Raw genomic sequence first — 19,474 nt, forward strand, 5'->3', positions numbered from 1 at the left:
AATGGGGAAAATTGGGGGAAATTTGAGGAGAAATGGGGGAAATTGGGGGAAATTTGAGGAGAAATGGGGGAAATTTGAGGAGAAATGGGGAAAATTGGGGGAAATTTGAGAAGAAATGGGGAAAATTGGGGGAAATTTGAGAAGAAATGGGGAAAATTTGAGAAGAAACGGGGAAAATTTGAGAAGAAATGGGGAAAATTGGGGGAAATTTGAGAAGAAATGGGGGAAATTGGGGGAAATTTGAGAATTAATGGGGGAATTGGGGGAAATTTGAGAATTAATGGGGGGAAATTCGGGGAAATTTGAGAATTAATGGGGGAAATTGGGGGAAATTTGAGAATTAATGGGGGAATTGGGGGAAATTTGAGAATTAATGGGGGGAAATTCGGGGAAATTTGAGAATTAATGGGGGAAATTGGGGGAAATTTGAGAATTAATGGGGGAAATTGGGGGAAATTTGAAAATTATTGGGGGAAATTTGAAAATAAATGGGGGAAATTGGGGGAAATTTGAAAATTATTGGGGGAAATTTGAGAAGAAATGGGGAAAATTGGGGGAAATTTGAGAAGAAATGGGGAAAATTTGAGAAGAAACGGGGAAAATTTGAGAAGAAATGGGGAAAATTGGGGGAAATTTGAGAAGAAATGGGGAAAATTTGAGAAGAAACGGGGGAAATTTGAGAAGAAATGGGGAAAATTGGGGGAAATTTGAGAAGAAATGGGGAAAATTGGGGGAAATTTGAGAAGAAATGGGGGAAATTGGGGGAAATTTGAGAATTAATGGGGGAAATTGGGGGAAATTTGAGAATTAATGGGGGAAATTGGGGGAAATTTGAGAATTAATGGGGAAAATTGGGGGAAATTTGAGAATTAATGGGGGGAAATTCGGGGAAATTTGAGAATTAATGGGGGAAATTGGGGGAAATTTGAAAATTATTGGCGGAAATTTGAAAATAAATGGGGAAAATTGGGGGAAATTTGAAAATTAATGGGGGGAAATTCGGGGAAATTTGAGAATTAATGGGGGAAATTGGGGGAAATTTGAAAATTAATGGGGGAAATTTGAAAATTAATGGGGAAAATTGGGGGAAATTTGAAAATTATTGGGGGAAATTGGGGGAAATTTGAAAATTATTGGGGGAAATTGAAAATTAATGGGGAAAACTGGGGGAAAATTGAAAATTAATGGGGGAAATTGGGGGAAATTTGAAAATTATTGGGGGAAATTGAAAATTAATGGGGAAAATTGGGGGAAATTTGAAAATTAATGGGGGAAATTGGGGGAAATTTGAGAAGAAATGGGGAAATTGGGGGAAACTTGGAGGAAAATTGAGAAGAAATGGGGGAAATTTGAAAATTAATGGGGGAAAATTGGGGGAAATTTGAAAATTAATGGGGGAAATTGGGGGAAATTTGAAAATGGGGGGGAAATTGGGGGAAATTTGAAAACTAATGGGGGAAAAATGAAAATTAATGGGGAAATATTGGGGAAAATTGAAAAGAAATGGGGAAATAATGGGAAAGGTTAGAATAATAACGGGAATATTGGGGTAATAATGAAAAATTTGGGGTAATAATGGGAAATTTGGGAATAATAACGGGAGATTTTGCAATAATAATGGCAACGTGAGGATAACAGTGAGAGATTGGGGTTAATAACGGCAGATACGGGGTTAATGACGCAAGTTATTAATTATTTAACCCCCCAAATTGGGGCCCATATCGGGACAAGGGGGTAAAAATAGCGCTCGGACGCCTGGGTCCTTCCCGGACTCCTGGGTCCCCTCCCCGAACTCCTGGGTCCCTCCCGGACGCCTGGGTCCCTCCCGAACTCCTGGGTCCCTCCCGGACGCCTGGGTCCCTCCCGAACTCCTGGGTCCCCCTCCCCCGAACTCCTGGGTCCCCTCCCGGACGCCTGGGTCCCCTCCCGAACTCCTGGGTCCCCTCCCCGGACGCCTGGGTCCCCTCCCCCGAACTCCTGGGTCCCTCCCGAACTCCTGGGTCCCCTCCCCGAACTCCTGGGTCCCCTCCCCGAACTCCTGGGTCCCCTCCCCCGAACTCCTGGGTCCCCCTCCCCCGAACTCCTGGGTCCCCTCCCCCGAACTCCTGGGTCCCCTCCCGGACGCCTGGGTCCCCTCCCGGACGCCTGGGTCCCTCCCGAACTCCTGGGTCCCTCCCGGACTCCTGGGTCCCTCCCGGACGCCTGGGTCCCCTCCGAGTGGGGGAGGGGCGGGAGAAGGTGGCAGGTGCAAGGAGGGGGGGGTGGGGCAGAAGGAACCCAGGCGTCCGGGAGGGGACCCAGGAGTTCGGGGGGAGGGGACCCAGGCGTCCGAGCGCTATTTTTACCCACTTGTCCCGATAAGGGCACCCAGGGGGGGACCCAGGAATTCGGGAGGGACCCAGGAGTGCGGGGGGGGACCCAGGAGTGCGGGGGGGGGACTTAAGAATTCGGGAGGGACCCAGGCGTCCGGGGGGGGACCCAGGAGTTCGGGAGGGACCCAGGAGTTCGGGGGGGGGACCCAGGAGTCCGGGAGGGACCCAGGAGTCCGGGAGGGACCCAGGAGTCCGGGAGGGACCCAGGAGTTCGGGAGGGACCCAGGAGTTCGGGAGGGACCCAGGAGTTCGGGGGGGGACCCAAGAGTGCGGGGAGGGACCCAGGCGTCCGGGAGGGACCCAGGAATTCGGGAGGGGGACCCAGGAGTTCGGGAGGGACCCAGGCGTCCGGGGGGGTTTGTGGGCGGGGCCGAGCGGGGTTGGTTATTTTGGGCCCTTCCCCTCCCCCCCCCCCCCAAATTGGGGCTTTAAAACCCCCGGGAGGGGCCGGAGCCCCCGAGACCCCGAGAGCGGCCATGGTGAGGGGGACCCCACAATTAACCCCCCTGGGACCCCAAAATTACCCCTTGGGACCCCACAATTAACCCCCTTGGACCCCCAAAACCAACCCCCCTGGGACCCCAAAATTAACCCCCCTTGGACCCCCAAAATTAACCCCTTGGACCCCCACAATTACCCCCTGGGACCCCAAAATTAACCCCTTGGACCCCCAAAATTAACCCTCCGGGACCCCCAAAATTAACCCCCCTGGACCCCCAAAATTACCCCTTGGGACCCCAAAATTAACCCCTCCGGGACCCCCAAAATTACCCCCCTGGGACCCCAAAATTAACCCCTTGGGACCCCCAAAATTAACCCCTTTGACCCCCAAAATTAACACTATGGGACCCCCAAAATTACCCCCCCTGGGACCCCAAAATTAACCCCCTTGGACCCCCAAAATTAACCCCTTAGACCCCCAAAATTAACCCTCCGGGACCCCCAAAATTAACCCTCCGGGACCCCCAAAATTAACGCTATGGGACCCCCAAAATTACCCCCCCTGGGACCCCAAAATTAACCCTTGGACCCCCAAAATTACCCCTTGGGACCCCAAAATTAACCCCTTGGGACCCCAAAATTAACCCCTTGGACCCCCAAAATTAACCCCTTGGGACCCCAAAATTAACCCCCCTTGGACCCCCAAAATTAACCCCTTGGACCCCCAAAATTAACACTATGGGACCCCAAAATTAACCCCCCTGGGACCCCAAAATTAACCCCTTGGACCCCCAAAATTAACACTGTGGGACCCCCAAAATTAACACTGTGGGACCCCCAAAATTAACCCCCTTGGGACCCCAAAATTACCCCTTGGGACCCCAAAATTAACACTATGGGACCCCCAAAATTAACACTATGGGACCCCCAAAATTAACCCTCCGGGACCCCCAAAATTAACCCCTTGGGACCCCAAAATTAACACTATGGGACCCCCCAAATTAACCCTCCGGGACCCTCAAAATTAACCCTTGGGACCCCAAAATTAACACTATGGGACCCCCAAAATTAACCCCCCTGAGACCCCAAAATTAACCCCCCTGGACCCCCAAAATTAACCCCTTGGACCCCCACAATTACCCCTTGGGACCCCAAAATTAACCCCTTTGACCCCCAAAATTAACACTATGGGACGCCCAAAATTAACCCTTGGGACCCCAGAATTAACCGCTTGGGACCCCCAAAATTAACACTATGTGACCCCAAAATTAACCCCCCTGGGACCCCCAAAATTAACCCCTTGGGACCCCAAAATTAACCCCCCTGGGACCCCAAAATTAACCCCCCTGGACCCCCAAAATTAACCCTTGGGACCCCCAAAATTAACCCTTGGGACCCCAAAATTAACCCCTTTGACCCCCAAAACTAACCCCCCTGGGACCCCAAAATTAACCCCTTTGACCCCCAAAATTAACACTATGGGACCCCCAAAATTAACCCTCTGGGACCCCCAAAATTAACCCCCCTGGACCCCCAAAATTACCCCTTGGGACCCCAAAATTAACCCCTTGGACCCCCAAAATTAACCCCCTGGGACCCCCAAATTTCCCCCCAATATCCATCCCTGGGACCCCTAAAATCCCCCTTTGGGACCCCAAAATCCCCCAAATTTTCCCCCTTTGGGACCCCAAAAAACTTCCCCAAAACCCCTGGGACCCCAAAATCTCCCCTAATCCCCCCCCCCAAACCCCATAAGGAACCTCAGGGACCCCCCAAATCCCCCCAAATTCCACCTCTAACCCCCCCCAGACCCCCCAAATCCCCCCCAAACCCCATAAGGAACCTCAGGGACCCCCCAAATCCCCCCTGACCCCCATTTCTGGCCCCCAGGCCCCCAAGAAGGCGAAGCGCCGCGCGGCCGAGGGCAGTTCCAACGTCTTCTCCATGTTCGACCAGACCCAGATCCAGGAGTTCAAGGAGGTGGGGGGCACCCCCGGACGCCTGGGTCCCTTTTTGGGGGAGATAAGGGGCACCCCCGGACGCCTGGGTCCCTTCCCGGACGCCTGGGTCCCTTTTTCAGAGCCCCTCCCCGGACGCCTGGGTCCCTTTTGGGGGGGAAAGGGGGGCACCCCCGGACGCCTGGGTCCCTTCCCGGACGCCTGGGTCCCTTTTTGGGGGAGATAAGGGGCACCCCCGGACGCCTGGGTCCCTTCCCGGACGCCTGGGTCCCTTTTTCAGAGCCCCTCCCCGGACGCCTGGGTCCCTTTTGGGGGGGAAAGGGGGGCACCCCCAGACGCCTGGGTCCCTTCCCGGACGCCTGGGTCCCTTTTTGGGGGAGATAAAGGGCACCCCCGGACGCCTGGGTCCCTTCCCGGACGCCTGGGTCCCTTTTTCAGATCTCTCCCCGGATGCCTGGGTCCCTTTTGGGGGGGAAAGGGGGGCACCCCTGGACGCCTGGGTCCCTTTTTGGGGGGAAAGGGGGGCACTCCCGGACGCCTGGGTCCCTTCCCGGACGCCTGGGTCCCTTTTTGGGGGAGATAAAGGGCACCCCCGGACGCCTGGGTCCCTTCCCGGACGCCTGGGTCCCTTTTTCAGATCTCTCCCCGGATGCCTGGGTCCCTTTTTGGGGGGAAAGGGGGGCACCCCCGGACACCTGGGTCCCTTTTTGGGGGAGATAAGGGGCACTCCCGGACGCCTGGGTCCCTTTTTCAGATCTCTCCCCGGACGCCTGGGTCCCTTTTGGGGGGAAAGGGGGGCACCCCCGGACGCCTGGGTCCCTTTTTGGGGGAGATAAGGGGCACCCCCGGACGCCTGGGTCCCTTTTTGGGGGAGATAAGGGGCACCCCCGGACGCCTGGGTCCCTTTTTGGGGGAGATAAGGGGCACCCCCGGACGCCTGGGTCCCTTCCCGGACACCTGGGTCCCTTTTTGGGGGAGATAAGGGGCACTCCCGGACGCCTGGGTCCCTTTTTCAGATCTCTCCCCGGATGCCTGGGTCCCTTTTGGGGGGGAAGGGGGGCACCCCCGGACGCCTGGGTCCCTTTTGGGGGGAGATAAGGGGCACCCCCGGACGCCTGGGTCCCTTTTGGGGGGGAAAGGGGGGCACCCCCGGATGCCTGGGTCCCTTTTGGGGGGGAAAGGGGGGCACCCCCGGATGCCTGGGTCCCTTCCCGGACGCCTGGGTCCCTTTTTCAGCTCCTCCCCGGACACCTGGGTCCCTTTTGGGGGGGATGGGGGGCACCCCCGGATGCCTGGGTCCCTTTTTCGGTTCAGCCCCCGGACGCCTGGGTCCCTATTTTTGGGGGGGAGGTCACCCCGGACGCCTGGGTCCCTTTTTAGGGAGGTCACCCCGGACGCCTGGGTCCCTTTTTTGAATTGGTCCCCGGACGCCTGGGTCCCCTTTTATGGGGTGGGGTGGAAAACCCGGACGCCTGGGTCCCTTTTCTTGGGGGGAGGTCACCCCGGACGCCTGGGTCCTTTTCTCGGATGCCTGGGTCCCTTTTTGAGAGGGTGGGGGTGGTGGTGTCACCCGGACGCCTGGGTCCTTTTCTCGGATGCCTGGGTCCCTTTTCAGGTAGTGGGGGGGTGGTGTCACCCCGGACGCCTGGGTCCTTTTTCTCGGATGCCTGGGTCCCTTTTTGGGAGGGTGGGGGTGGTGGTGTCACCCGGACGCCTGGGTCCTTTTCTCGGACGCCTGGGTCCTTTCCCCCGGACGCCTGGGTCCTTCAGAGCACCTGTCGCGGGGATCAAGTGTCTCCTTGAAGGGTGGGGGGAGGGGGCGGGGGGGGGGAGGGGGGGAGGGGCGGGGGGTGGGGGGGTGGGGGAGGGGAGGGGGTGGGCGTGGCCCCTTCCCGTGATCCCTTGCGACCCCCAGCGCCCCCTACAGGCCTTTACGGTCATCGACCAGAACCGCGACGGCATCATTGACAAGGATGATCTCAGGGAGACTTTTGCTGCCATGGGTAGGGGGGCGTGGCTTAGGGGAGGGGGCGTGGCCTCGGGGGGCGGGGCCTTAATGGGCGGGGCCGGGGGCGTGGCCTCGGGGGGGCGGGGCCAGAGGGGAAGGGTCTGCGGGGCCATAGGGGTGAATGAGGGGAGGGTGGTGGGAGGGGCTTAGAGGGTGGGCGGGGCTTGAGGGGGCGGGGCTTGAGGGAGGTGGGGCGGGGCCAATGGGGAAGGGGGGGGGTCCCGAAATCCCACCCGATTGGCCCCAAATTCCCCGCAAATCTCTCCCGTATTCGCCTGGTTCTCGAGTTTCTCCCCCCCCAAATTTCTCCCCCCCCAAATTTCTCCCCCAAATTTCTCCCCCAAATTTCCTCCCAAATTCCCCCACAATTCCCCCCCAATTCTCCCCCCCAATTCCCCCATATTTCCCCCAATCCCCCCAATTTTCCCCCAGTTCCCCAAATCTCCCCCAAATTCCCCCCTATTTGTCCCAAATTTCCCCCAATTCCCCCCAAATCCCCCCAGTTCCCCCCAATCCGGGGAGGGGGCGTGGCCTCAAGAGCAGGGGGCGTGGCCTCAAGAGCAGGGGGCGTGGCCTCAGCCTTGGGGGCGTGGCCTCCAGAGCCAATAGATTAAACGGGGAGGGGGTCAAAGGGGGCGTGGCTTATGCCAAGGGGGCGTGGCTTAGCAGCTTATAGTGAAGGGGCGTGGCTGGAGAACAGGGGGCGTGGCTTGAGAACAGGGGGCGTGGCCTCAGCGCCAATTCAAGACCCTTGGAAGGGGATTTTTGGGGAGGGGGTTAAAGGGGCGGGGTTTCTCACAAAGGGGCGGGGCTTGGGGGCGAAGTGGGCGTGGCCCCCTCCCTTAGCCCCGCCCCCGCGCTCTGATAGGCCGGCTGAACGTGAAGAACGAGGAGCTGGACGCCATGATCAAGGAGGCGAGCGGCCCCATCAACTTCACCGTGTTCCTCACCATGTTCGGCGAGAAGCTGAAGGGTCAGGATCGGGCCCTTTTGTAATTGGGGGGTTCCCCCCCCCCCCAATGCCCTTGACCTTGGGGACACCCCCCCCTCAAGGTGACGTGTGGGTCGTCCCCCCCCCCCAAAAAACAGGCGCCGACCCCGAGGACGTGATCATGGGGGCGTTTAAGGTGCTGGATCCCGATGGGAAGGGGTCCATCAAGAAGAGTTTGTGAGTGCGGGGACGGCGGGGGGACGTGGGGACAATGGGGGGACGTGGGGGCAATGGGGGGACATGGGGGACAATGAGGACATGGGGGACATGGGGACAATGGGGGGACATGGGGGCAATGGGGACAATGGGGGGACATGGGGGCAATGGGGACAATGCGAGGACATGGGGAACAATGGGGACATGGGGACAATGGGGGGACATGGGGGACATGGGGGACATGGGGACTATGGGGGGACATGGGGACATTGGGATATTGCGGGGACAATGGAGACATGGGGGGACATGGGGACATTGGGGGGACATGGGGACAATGGGGGGACATGGGGGACAATGGGGACATGGGGGACATGGGGACTATGGGGGGACATGGGGACATTGGGATATTGCGGGGACAATGGAGACATGGGGGGACATGGGGACATTGGGGGGACATGGGGACAATGGGGGGACATGGGAACAATGGGGACAAGGGGACATTGGGGGACATGGGGAGAATGGGGACATGGGGGACATGGGGACAATGGGATATTGTGGGGACATGGGGGGACACGGGGACAATGGGGACAATGGGGGGACATGGGGACATTGGGAGAGATGGGGACATTGGGGACACTTGGGGACATGGGGGCATTGGGGGATATGGGGGGATGTGGGGACATGTTGGGGACATTGGGGTCATGGGGACAATGGGAGAACATGGGGACATTGGGGATATTGGGGATATTGGGATATGGGGGGACATGGGGAGAGTTTGGGGCCGTGGGGACAATGGGGACACAGGGGCCACTGGGGGGACATGGGGACAATTGGGACATTTGGGATATTGGGGGACATGGGGACATTAGAGGATATGGGGGGATGTGGGGACGTGTTGGGTACATTGGGGACATGGGGACAATGGGGGGACATGGGGACAATGGGGACATTTGGGATATGGGGGGACATTAGGGGATATGGGGGGTGTGGGGGCATGTTGGGGACATGGGGACAATGGGGGATATGGGGGGACATTGGGATATTGGATGTCATGGGGACATGGGGCCATATGGGGGGACATGGGGAGAGTTTGGGGCCGTGGGGCCATTGGGGACACAGGGGCCACTGGGGGGACGTGGGGACATCGGGGTCACTCTCTGTGTCCCCCCCCAGCCTGGAGGAGCTTCTGACCACCCAGTGTGACCGGTTCACCCCCGAGGAGGTGAGAGACCCCCCCAAAAAACCCCCAAGTCACCCCAAAACTGTCCCTCAAAACCCCCCAAAATCCCCCATGGGGACCCCAAAACCTCCCCCAGAACCCCCCAAATAACCCCAAAACCCCCCTCAGGACCCCCCCAAAACCCCCTTGGTGACCCCAAAATCCCCACCTGGGGACCCCAAACCCCGCCCAAAACCCCCCCCCAGGGAATTTTTCGGCCTCCCCTGTATTTTGGGGTCCCCTGAGTGATTTATTTTTGGGGTGTCCCCCCCCCCCCCCAGATCAAGAACATGTGGGCGGCGTTTCCCCCCGACGTAGCCGGCAACGTCGACTACAAGAACATCTGCTACGTCATCACGCACGGCGAGGACAAAGAAGGAGAATGAGGGCACCTCTAAACCCCCCCGGACGCCTGGGTCCCCTCGGGGACCCCCCAAAATCCAAGGGACCCCCCTAAACCCGGGGGACCCCCCCAAAACTTCGTGGTCCCCCCAGGGAAACCAGGTCTACCCAGGACCCTCCCAGGGCCACCAGGTCTATCCACGACTCCCCATTAGTGTCATTTTCTTCCCCCAGCCGAACTCCTGGGTCCCCCCAAAACCTTGGGGACCCCCCCTAAACCCCTGGGTCCCCCCAGGGCCCCTAAAAATCCTGGAAATCCCCCTAAACCCTGGGAACGCCCCAAAAATCCCGGGGTCCCCCCAGGGAGACCTGGTCTACCCGGGAACAGCCCAGGGCCACCAGGTCTACCCAGGACCCCCCCATCGGCCTCAGTGTCCCCTCCTTTGCCCACCCCCCCACCCCTGAACTCCTGGGTCCCCTCCTGAACTCCTGGGTCCCCCCCAAAACCCTGGGGACCCCCCCAAAACCCCAGGAACCCCCCAAAAACCTCGGGGTCCCCCCAGAGACACCAGGTCTACCCAGGTCCCCCCATTTATGTCCCTTAACCCACCCTGCCCCGAACTCCTGGGTTCCCCCGGACACCTAGGTCCCCTCGAACACCTGGGTCCCCCAAACTTCTGTGTGTCCCCCCCAAAAAAACCCCTTTTTTTGGGAATAAAGCGTCTGGTTTTTGCACTTAAATGTCTTGGATTTTGGGGTCACTTGGGTGCATTTTGGGGTCCCTGGGCTGGATATTTGGGGTCCCAATATTGGATTTCTGGGTCCCCAGGGTGAATTTTGGCTCCCGGACGCCTGGGTCCCCCCAAACCCCCACCCTCCCCCCCCATTGCTGCCCCACATCCTGTGTCTGGGGTTTCTGGGGGGAAGGGCCCGGACGCCTGGGTCCCTTATGGGTGGGGGAGGGGTGGGGACCCAGGCGTCCGGGCGTGGGGGGTGTGAAGCCGCAGGGTCGGGGAGGATGTGACAGGTCCCCCCTCAGTGTCCCCAGTGTCCCCATTTGTGTCGCTGCCGCTGGTGAGTACGGAGGGACCCAGGCGTCCGGGGAGGACCCAGGTGTCCGGGGGGTGGTTTGGGGACCCCCTTGTCCCCCTCCCTCTGTGTCCATGTGTCCCCCTGCGTCCGTGTGTCCCCTCCCCAGCCACATGCTCTTGTCCCCATGTCCCCACTGCTGTCCCTGTGTCCCCATCCCCATGTCCCCATGTCCCCCTGTCCACCAATGTCCCTGTGATGTCCCCACAACGTCCCCATGTCCCCCCATGTCCTCCTGTCCCCATATCCCCAATGTCCCCCCATTGTCCCCCTTGTCCCCCTTGTCCCCATTATCCCCCTTGTCCCCATTATCCCCCTTGTCCTCATTGTCCCCATTATCCCATTATCCCATTGTCCCATTGTCCCCATTGTCCTCATTATCCCCATTATCCCCATTGTCCCCCTTGTCCCCATTATCCCCCTTGTCCCCATTATCCCCATTGTCACATTGTCCCCCTTGTCCTCATTGTCCCCATTATCCCCCTTGTCCCCATTGTCCCCATTATCCCATTATCCCATTGTCCCCATTATCCCCATTGTCCCATTATCCCCATTATCCCCCTTGTCCCCATTATCCCCCTTGTCCTCATTGTCCCCATTATCCCATTATCCCATTGTCCCCATTATCCCCATTGTCCCATTATCCCCATTATCCCCCTTGTCCCCATTGTCCCCATTATCCCATTATCCCATTGTCCCCATTATCCCCATTGTCCCATTATCCCGTTGTCCCATTATCCCTATTATCCCCCTTGTCCTCATTGTCCCCATTATCCCCCTTGTCCCATTGTCCCCTTGTCCCCACATCCCCCGCACCGTCCCCACCGTCCCCTCTCTCCCCAGGCCATGCCCTCCACGCTCGTCCTCCTGTCCCTCCTGTCCCTCTGTCCCCCCGCCGCCCCCGGCTGCCACCGCGCCCGCGGCGCCGCCTGCGCCGCCCCCCAAGTCCCCGGCGCCTCCATCCTGGGCTGGGGCCTGGACGTCACCACCTTGTCCCCGACCACCGGCCGCGTCCTCGACGTCGACGACGCTGCCGACGACGTCGCCGGCGACGTCACCTGCGTCCTCTGCCCCAACCCCTTGGCCGGGGGGCGGCGGTTCCGCCTCCCGCGGGGGGTCGGGGGGTGGCGCGCGGGGCGGCGCTGCCAGCAGGGGGCGCTGCTGCTGGCGGGGCAGGGGGCGCTGGGGGCGGTGGCGGGGGGCAGGGAGGAGGTGGCGGCGGGGTGGCGGCTGGGGCTGGGGGCGGAGGTGGCGCCGGGGGGCGCGGGGGGCGCGGTGACCATGGCCGGCTCCAGGTCGCGGGCGGCCGAGTTCGGGCGCAGCCGCTGGCGGGAGGACGCGGTGGCGTTCGTCAGGACGGGGCTGCGCTGCACGCACTACTGGTGAGGCCCGCGCGTCCCCGGCGGCTTCGGCTTCATCGTCTTCATCCCCTGGCTTCTCCGTCTTCTTGAACTTCTGCATCTTCGTCTTGGTCTTCATCTGCTTCTTCATCTCCATCTTTATCTCGATATCTTTATCTCTATATCTTTATCTCTATTTCTTTATCTCTATATCTTTATCTCTATATCTTTATCTCTATATCTTTATCTCTATATCTTTATGTCTATATCTTTCTTTATCTCTATATCTTTATCTCTATATCTTTATCTCTATATCTTTCTTTATCTCTGTATCTTTATCTCTATATCTTTATCTCTATATCTTTATCTCTATATCTTTCTTTATATCTTTCTCTTTATTTCTTTCTCTTTATATCTTTCTTTCTCTTTGTATCTCTATCTCATCTTCATCTTTATCTTTATATCTTTATCTTTATATCTTTATCTTTTTATCTTTATGTCTTTCTCTTTATGTCTTTCTCTTTATATCTTTCTTTCTCTTTGTATCTTCATCTTTATCTTTATATCTTTATATCTTTATCTTTATATCTTTATATCTTTATATCTTTATATGTTTATCTTTATATCTTTATCTTTATATCTTTATCTTTATATCTCCATCTTCATCTCCATCTTCATCATCTTATCATCTCCATCTTCTCATCTTCACCTCCATCCCGGATCTCTGGCTTCTCCATCTTCCCAAACTTCTCCGTCTTGTCTTCACCTTCATCCTCCTCCTCCACCTCCTTCATCTCCGACTTCTCCGTCTCCATCGTCTCCGGCTCCGTCTCCACGTTCATTCTCCTTCCTCATGATCATCATCATCTTCATCCCAAACCTCCGCCGGCTACTCAAACGTCTCCATCTTCCTCATCATCTCCTCTTCGTCTTCGTCTTCGTCTTCGTCTTCATCCTCCTCCTCCCCGCCGTAACCGGCCCCCCTTTCCCCCGCAGGACGTCCATCTCCCCCCGCGCCCGCCCGTCCCCCCACTTCCTCCGCTCCCTCCGCTCCCTGCCGCCCAACTTCACCGCGGCCACCGCTGCCGACTACGCCGCCCTCCTGGCCGCCTACGGCACGCACTACATCCGGGGGGCGCGCCTGGGGGGCCGCCTGGACGCCGTCACCTCGGTGCGCACCTGCCGGGCCGCCATGACGGGCTCCAGCCTCCAGGAGGTGGCCGACTGCCTGGCGGCCGAAATCACGGCCGGCGCCGGCGCGGGCCGGGCCGCCGCCATGGCGGCCGCGTGCCGCCGCGCGCGGGCGGGCAACGAGGCCAACGCCACGTTCCACGAGGCCTACGACGAGCGGCTGGTGGAGGTGGAAGGCGGGCGGCAAGACGGCGACCTGCTCTACGGCCAACCCCAGGCCCGCGCCGCCTGGCTGCGCAGCCTCCCGGCCCGGCCGGGGCTGGTGGGCGCCGACGTGCGGCCCCTCCACGCCGCGCTGGGCCCGCGGGACCCCCACCGCGCCGCGCTGCGGGCGGCCGTCGGCCACTTCATCGCCCGCGCCGCCCTGCGCCTCAACTGCAGCTGCGGCGACGCCGTCGGCAGCGCCGCTGGGCCCTGCGGCGGCTGCTCGGCCGTCCCCTGCTCGCGGCGCCGGGGGCTGGCGCGCCTGCGGGTGACGGTGCTGGGGGGCCGGGGGTGGCGCGGGGACCACTTTTCGAGGACGGACGCCTACGTGCGGGTGTTTTTCGGGGGGCGGGAGGCGCGGACGGGCACGGCGTGGAACGAGCAGCGCCCGCGCTGGGCGGCCACCTTGGATTTGGGGACGGTGGCGCTGGCGCCGGGCGCGCGCTTGAGGCTGGAGGTTTGGGACGAGGACAACGGCTGGGACGACGACTTGTTGGGGGCGTGCGAGGCGCCCATCTCGGCGCTGGGGGGGGCGAGCGCGGCGCCGTTTGCTTCCCCGGCGGCGGGCGCCTCGAATTCGGTTACGGGGTGACGTGCGGACCCGCTCTGGGGGGGCCCTATTGTCACGATTACGTCCCGCAACCCCCCGGGGAGCTCCGGGACGCCTCCGATTGGCCCGACGACCCAAATAACGATGGTGACGATGACGACGATGCCAACGATGACGATGACAATGATGACGATGCCAACGATGACGATGCCAACGATGCCAACGATGACAATGCCAACGATGACAATGATGCCAACAATGACGATGCCAACGATGACGATGCCAATGATGCCAACGATGACAATGCCAACGATGACAATGCCAACGATGACGATGCCAACGATGACGATGCCAATGATGCCAACGATGACAATGCCAACGATGACGATGCCAACGATGCCAATGATGCCAACGATGACGATGACAATGATGACGATGCCAACGATGACAATGCCAACGATGACGATGCCGACGACGCCAACGATGCCAACAACGATGCCGACGACGCCAACGATGCCGACGCCGCCGGCACCCCGCGCCCCGGCGCCCCCTGGCGGCCCCCGGGGCTCAACGGCCGGCGGGGGGACGTCGGGGACCGTGGGGAGCCCACGGACGCGTTCGGGGAGCTCCCGGCGGCGTTTTGGGGGCCCTGGGAGGCGCCCCCGGACCCGTAGGCTCCGGGCGTGACGCCCCCCGGCCCCGCCCGCCCCCCCCCCCCGGCCTCCAGGAGGCGCCGCCGCGGCCGCAAAGGATGATGGGATTAAAGGGCTTCTCCATGCACCTGTGGCCGTGGGGTGTACTGGGGGGACTGGGGGGGAACTGGGGGGAACTGGGATTGAAATAGGGGAACTGGGAGGGAACTGGGAGGGAACCGGGGGGGACTGGGGGGGAACTGGGAGGGAACCGGGGGGGACTGGGGGGAACTGGGGGGAACTGGGATTGAAATGGGGGAACTGGGAGGGACTGGGGGGAACTGGGGGGGAACTGGGGGGAACTGGGGGGGAACTGGGGGGGAACTGGGAGGGACTGGGAGGGAACTGGGGGGAACTGGGGGGAACTGGGAGGGAACTGGGAGGGAACTGGGGGGAACTGGGGGGGAACTGGGAGGGACTGGGGGGAACTGGGAGGGAACTGGGGGGGACTGGGAGGGACTGGGAGGGAACTGGGGGGAACCGGGAGGGAACTGGGGGGAACCGGGAGGGAACTGGGAGGGACTGGGAGGGACTGGGGGGGAACTGGGAGGGACTGGGGGGAACTGGGAGGGAACTGGGGGGAACTGGGAGGGACTGGGGGGAACTGGGAGGGAACTGGGGGGAACCGGGAGGGAACTGGGAGGGACTGGGAGGGACTGGGGGGGAACTGGGAGGGACTGGGGGGAACTGGGGGGAACTGGAAGGGACTGGGAGGGAACTGAGAGGGACTGGGAGGAACTGGGATTGAAATGGAGGCACTGGGAGGGAACTGGGAGGGACTGGGAGGGAACTGAGGGGAACTGGGGGGGAACTGGGGGGGACTGGGAGGGAACTGGGAGGGACTGGGGGGAACTGGGATTGAAATGGGGGAACTGGGAGGGAACTGGGAGGGACTGGGAGGGAACTGGGGGGAACTGGAGGGGAACTGGGGGGGACTGGGAGGGACTGGGGGGAACTGGGATTGAAATGGGGGAACTGGGAGGGAACTGGGGGGAACTGGGGGGAACTGGGGGGACTGGGAGGAACTGGGAGGGACTGGGAGGGAACTGGGGGGAACTGGGGGGAACTGGGAGGGACTGGGGGGGAACTGGGGGGAACTGGGAGGGAACTGGGGGGAACTGGGGGGGAACTGGGGGGAACTGGGGGGAACTGGAAGGGACTGGGGGGGAACTGGGAGGGACTGGGGGGAACTGGGAGGGAACTGGGGGGAACTGGGGGGAACTGGAAGGGACTGGGAGGGAACTGGGGGGAACTGGGAAGGAACTGGGAGGAACTGGAGGGAACTGGGATTGAAATGGGGGAGCTGGGAGGGACTGGGAGGGAACTGGGAGGGAACTGGGGGGAACTGGGATTGAAATGGAGGGACTGGGAGGACTGGGAGGGTCCCTTGAAACCAATGGGCTCTCCCCAAATTTATTGGGGGTCCTCGAAACCACCGATATCTCCTTAAATCTATGGGGGTCCTTGAAACCACCGGGGTCCCCCCAAATCTATGGGGGCCCCTTGAAACCAATGGGCTCTCCCCAAATTTTTTGGGGGGTCCTCGAAACCACCGATATCTCCTTAAATCTATTGGGGGGTCCTTGAAACCACCGGGGTCACCCCAAATTTATTGGGGTCCCTTGAAACCACCAATATCTCCTTAAATCTATGGAGGTCCTTGAAACCACCGGGGTCACCCCAAATCTATGGGGGTCTTTGAAACCAATGGGGTGTCTCCAAATTTTTTGGGGGTGCTCGAAACCACCAATATCTCCTTAAGTCTATGGGGGCCCCTTGAAACCAATGGGCTCTCCCCAAATTTATTGGGGGTCCTCGAAACCACCGATATCTCCTTAAATCTATGGGGGTCCTTGAAACCACCGGGGTCTCCCCAAATTTTTTTGGGGTGCTTGAAACCACCAATATCTCCTTAAATCTATGGGGGTCCTTGAAACCACCGGGGTCACCCCAAATCTATTGGGGGGTCCTCGAAACCACCAATATCTCCTTAAATCTATGGGGGTCCTTGAAACCACCGGGGTCGCCCCAAATTTATGGGGGCCCCTTGAAACCAATGGGGTCTCCCCAAATTTATTGGGGGTCCTCGAAAACACCGATATCTCCTTAAATCTATTGGGGGGTCCTTGAAACCACCAGGTTTTCCCCAAATCTATGGGGGCCCCTTGAAACCAATGGGCTCTCCCCAAATTTATTGGGGGTCCTCGAAACCACCAATATCTCCTTAAATCTATTGGGGGTCCCTTGAAACCAATGAGGTCTCCCCAAATTTATTGGGGTCCCTTGAAACCACCAGGGTCACCCCAAATCTATGGGGGTCCCTCAAAACCAATGGGGTCTCACCAAATTTTTTGGGGGTGCTCAAAACCACCAATATCTCCTTAAATCTATTGGGGGGTCCTTGAAACCACCGGGGTCACCCCAAATCTATTGGGGGGTCCTCGAAACCACCAATATCTCCTTAAATCTATTGGGGGGTCCTTGAAACCACCAGGTTTTCCCCAAATCTATGGGGGCCCCTTGAAACCAATGGGCTCTCCCCAAATTTTTTGGGGGGGTCCTCGAAACCACCGATATCGCCTTAAATTCTCTGGGGCCCCTCGAAACCGCGGCGGGTGGTGGGAGGGGCCCCGCCCTGGGCGGAGCTTCCTGCCTGCCCCACTCGTCACTTCCTGTCCCCGTTCCCGCGCCCTCCCCCGCTCAACGGCCGCGGCCCCACAGGTACCGGGCGGGGGGTCCCGTGGGGCGCCCGAGGGTGCTGGGGGTCCCATGGGTGCTGGGGGGACTTGGGGGGCTCAGGAAGGACTTGGGGGTCCCATGGGTGCTGGGGGGCACCCATGGGGGTTATGGGGCACCCAAGGGTGCTGGGGGTCCCATGGGTGCTGGGGGGCACCCATGGGTGCTGGGGGGACTTGGGGGTCCCATGGGGGTTATGGAGCACCCACGGGTGCTGGGGGGTCTCATGGGTGCTGTGGGGACTTGGGGGGCTCAGGAAGGACTTGGGGGTCCCATGGGTGCTGTGGGGCACCCATGGGTGTTATGGGGCACCCAAGGGTGCTGGGGGGACTTGGGGGGCTCAGGAAGGACTTGGGGGTCCCATGGGGGTTATGGGGCACCCAAGGGTGCTGGGGGTCCCATGGGTGCTGTGGGGCACCCATGGGTGCTGGGGGGACTTGGGGGTCCCAAGGGGGTTATGGGGCACCCAAGGGTGCTGGGGGGACTTGGGGGGCTCAAGAGGGACTTGGGCGTCCCATGGGTGCTGTGGGGCACCCATGGGTGTTATGGGGCACCCAAGGGTGCTGGGGGGACTTGGGGGGCTCAGGAAGGACTTGGGGGTCCCATGGGGGTTATGTGGCACCCAAGGGTGCTGGGGGTCCCATGGGTGCTGTGGGGCACCCATGGGTGCTGGGGGGACTTGGGGGTCCCAAGAGGGTTATGGGGCACCCAAGGGTGCTGGGGGTCCCGTGGGTGCTGGGGGGACTTGGGGGGCTCAGGAAGGACTTGGGGGTCCCATGGGTGCTGTGGGGCACCCATGGGTGTTATGGGGCACCCAAGGGTGCTGGGGGGACTTGGGGGCCAAGAGGGACTTGGGGGTCCCATGGGGGTTATGGGGCACCCAAGGGTGCTGGGGGTCCCGTGGGTGCTGGGGGTCCCAAGGGTGCTGGGGGAACTTGGGGGTCCCATGGGGGTTATGGGGCACCCATGGGTGCTGGGGGGACTTGGGGGGCTCAAGAGGGACTTGGGGGTCCCATGGGGGTTATGGGGCACCCATGGGTGCTGGGGGGACTTGGGGGTCCCAATGGAAACCTGGGGGTCCCATGGGGGTCCTGTGGGTGCTGTGGGAACTTGGGGGTCCCAAGAGGGACTTGGGGGTCCCATGGGTGCTGTGGGGCACCCATGGGGGTTATGGGGCACCCATGGGTGCTGGGGGTCCCGAGGGCGCTGGGGGTCTCATGGGTGCTGTGGGGACTTGGGGGTCCCGTTGGGGATTATGGGGCACCCAAGAGTGCTGGGGGGACTTGGGGGCCCCATGGGTGCTGTGGGGACTTGGGGGTCCCATGGGTGCGATCCGGGGGGGGTGTCGGGGTCACCCCGCCCGGGCGACGCCCCCCATGTCCCCCCACATCCCCACAGGTCCCCGCGCCCCATGGCCGCGTGGGGCCGCCCCCCGGCCCGTGTGGCCACCGCCCTCTGTGTCCTGCTGGTCACCGGGGTCACCCCCACGGACCCCCCCACCGGGGCCCCGTTGGCCACCGCGGGCCCTGAACCGGCCGTGGTGGCCACCAGTGACCCCTCAATGGCCGCGGCGGCCACCAAGGGCCACCAAGAGGCCTCGGAAACCGCCACCGGCCACCAAAAGGCCTTGGAAGCCACCATTGGCCACCACCAGGCCTCAGAGGCCACCATTGGCCACCAACCGTCTTTGGAAACCACCGTTGGCCACCGACCGTCTTTGGAAGCCACCGTTGGCCACCAACCGTCTTTGGAAGCCACCGTTGGCCACCGACCGTCTTTGGAAGCCACCGTTGGCCACCGACCGTCTTTGGAAGCCACCGTTGGCCACCAACCGGCCTTGGAAGCCACCGTTGGCCACCAACCGGCCTTGGAAGCCACCGTTGGCCACCAACCAGCCTTGGAAGCCACCACTGGCCACCGACCGTCTTTGGAAGCCACCACTGGCCAGCAACCAGCATCAAAAGCCACCATTGGCCACCGACCGTCTTTGGAAGCCACCGTTGGCCACCAACCGTCTTTGGAAGCCACCGTTGGCCACCAACCGGCCTTGGAAGCCACCGTTGGCCACCAACCGTCTTTGGAAGCCACCACGGGCCACCAACCAGCATCAAAAGCCACCGTTGGCCACCGACCGTCTTTGGAAGCCACCATTGGCCACCAACCGTCTTTGGAAGCCACCACTAGC

At 60.5% G+C, this 19,474-nt stretch overlaps 2 protein-coding genes across 2 annotated transcripts; both read left to right on the forward strand.

Annotated features, from left to right (window-relative positions):
• The first annotated feature begins 2,757 nt into the window (after window positions 1-2,757).
• MYL11 (myosin light chain 11) lies at window positions 2,758-10,228 on the forward strand. The gene is made up of 7 exons (XM_065655278.1): window positions 2,758-2,851; window positions 4,704-4,793; window positions 6,699-6,774; window positions 7,648-7,752; window positions 7,869-7,947; window positions 9,100-9,148; window positions 9,427-10,228. Exons 1-7 carry the CDS (start codon window positions 2,849-2,851, stop codon window positions 9,529-9,531), a joined length of 507 nt encoding a protein of 168 aa, XP_065511350.1. The 5' UTR covers window positions 2,758-2,848; the 3' UTR covers window positions 9,532-10,228.
• A 1,194-nt stretch (window positions 10,229-11,422) lies between these two features.
• PRF1 (perforin 1) lies at window positions 11,423-14,611 on the forward strand. Its single transcript, XM_065655267.1, is given in 3 exon segments — window positions 11,423-11,958; window positions 12,913-13,838; window positions 13,841-14,611. Coding segments are annotated over 3 exon segments (2,157 nt in total). The 3' UTR covers window positions 14,536-14,611.
• Window positions 14,612-19,474: the final 4,863 nt, after the last annotated feature.

This window comes from Caloenas nicobarica, chromosome 38 (assembly GCF_036013445.1).
Source record: "Caloenas nicobarica isolate bCalNic1 chromosome 38, bCalNic1.hap1, whole genome shotgun sequence".
NCBI lineage: Eukaryota > Metazoa > Chordata > Aves > Columbiformes > Columbidae > Caloenas > Caloenas nicobarica.

Bases quoted from the DNA above. Each gene is read 5' to 3' on its own strand.
- MYL11 (XM_065655278.1), top strand. The intron at 7,753-7,868 runs GTCAGGATCGGG...CCCAAAAAACAG, and splicing joins GTTCGGCGAGAAGCTGAAGG to GCGCCGACCCCGAGGACGTG. The intron at 9,149-9,426 runs GTGAGAGACCCC...CCCCCCCCCCAG, and splicing joins ACCGGTTCACCCCCGAGGAG to ATCAAGAACATGTGGGCGGC.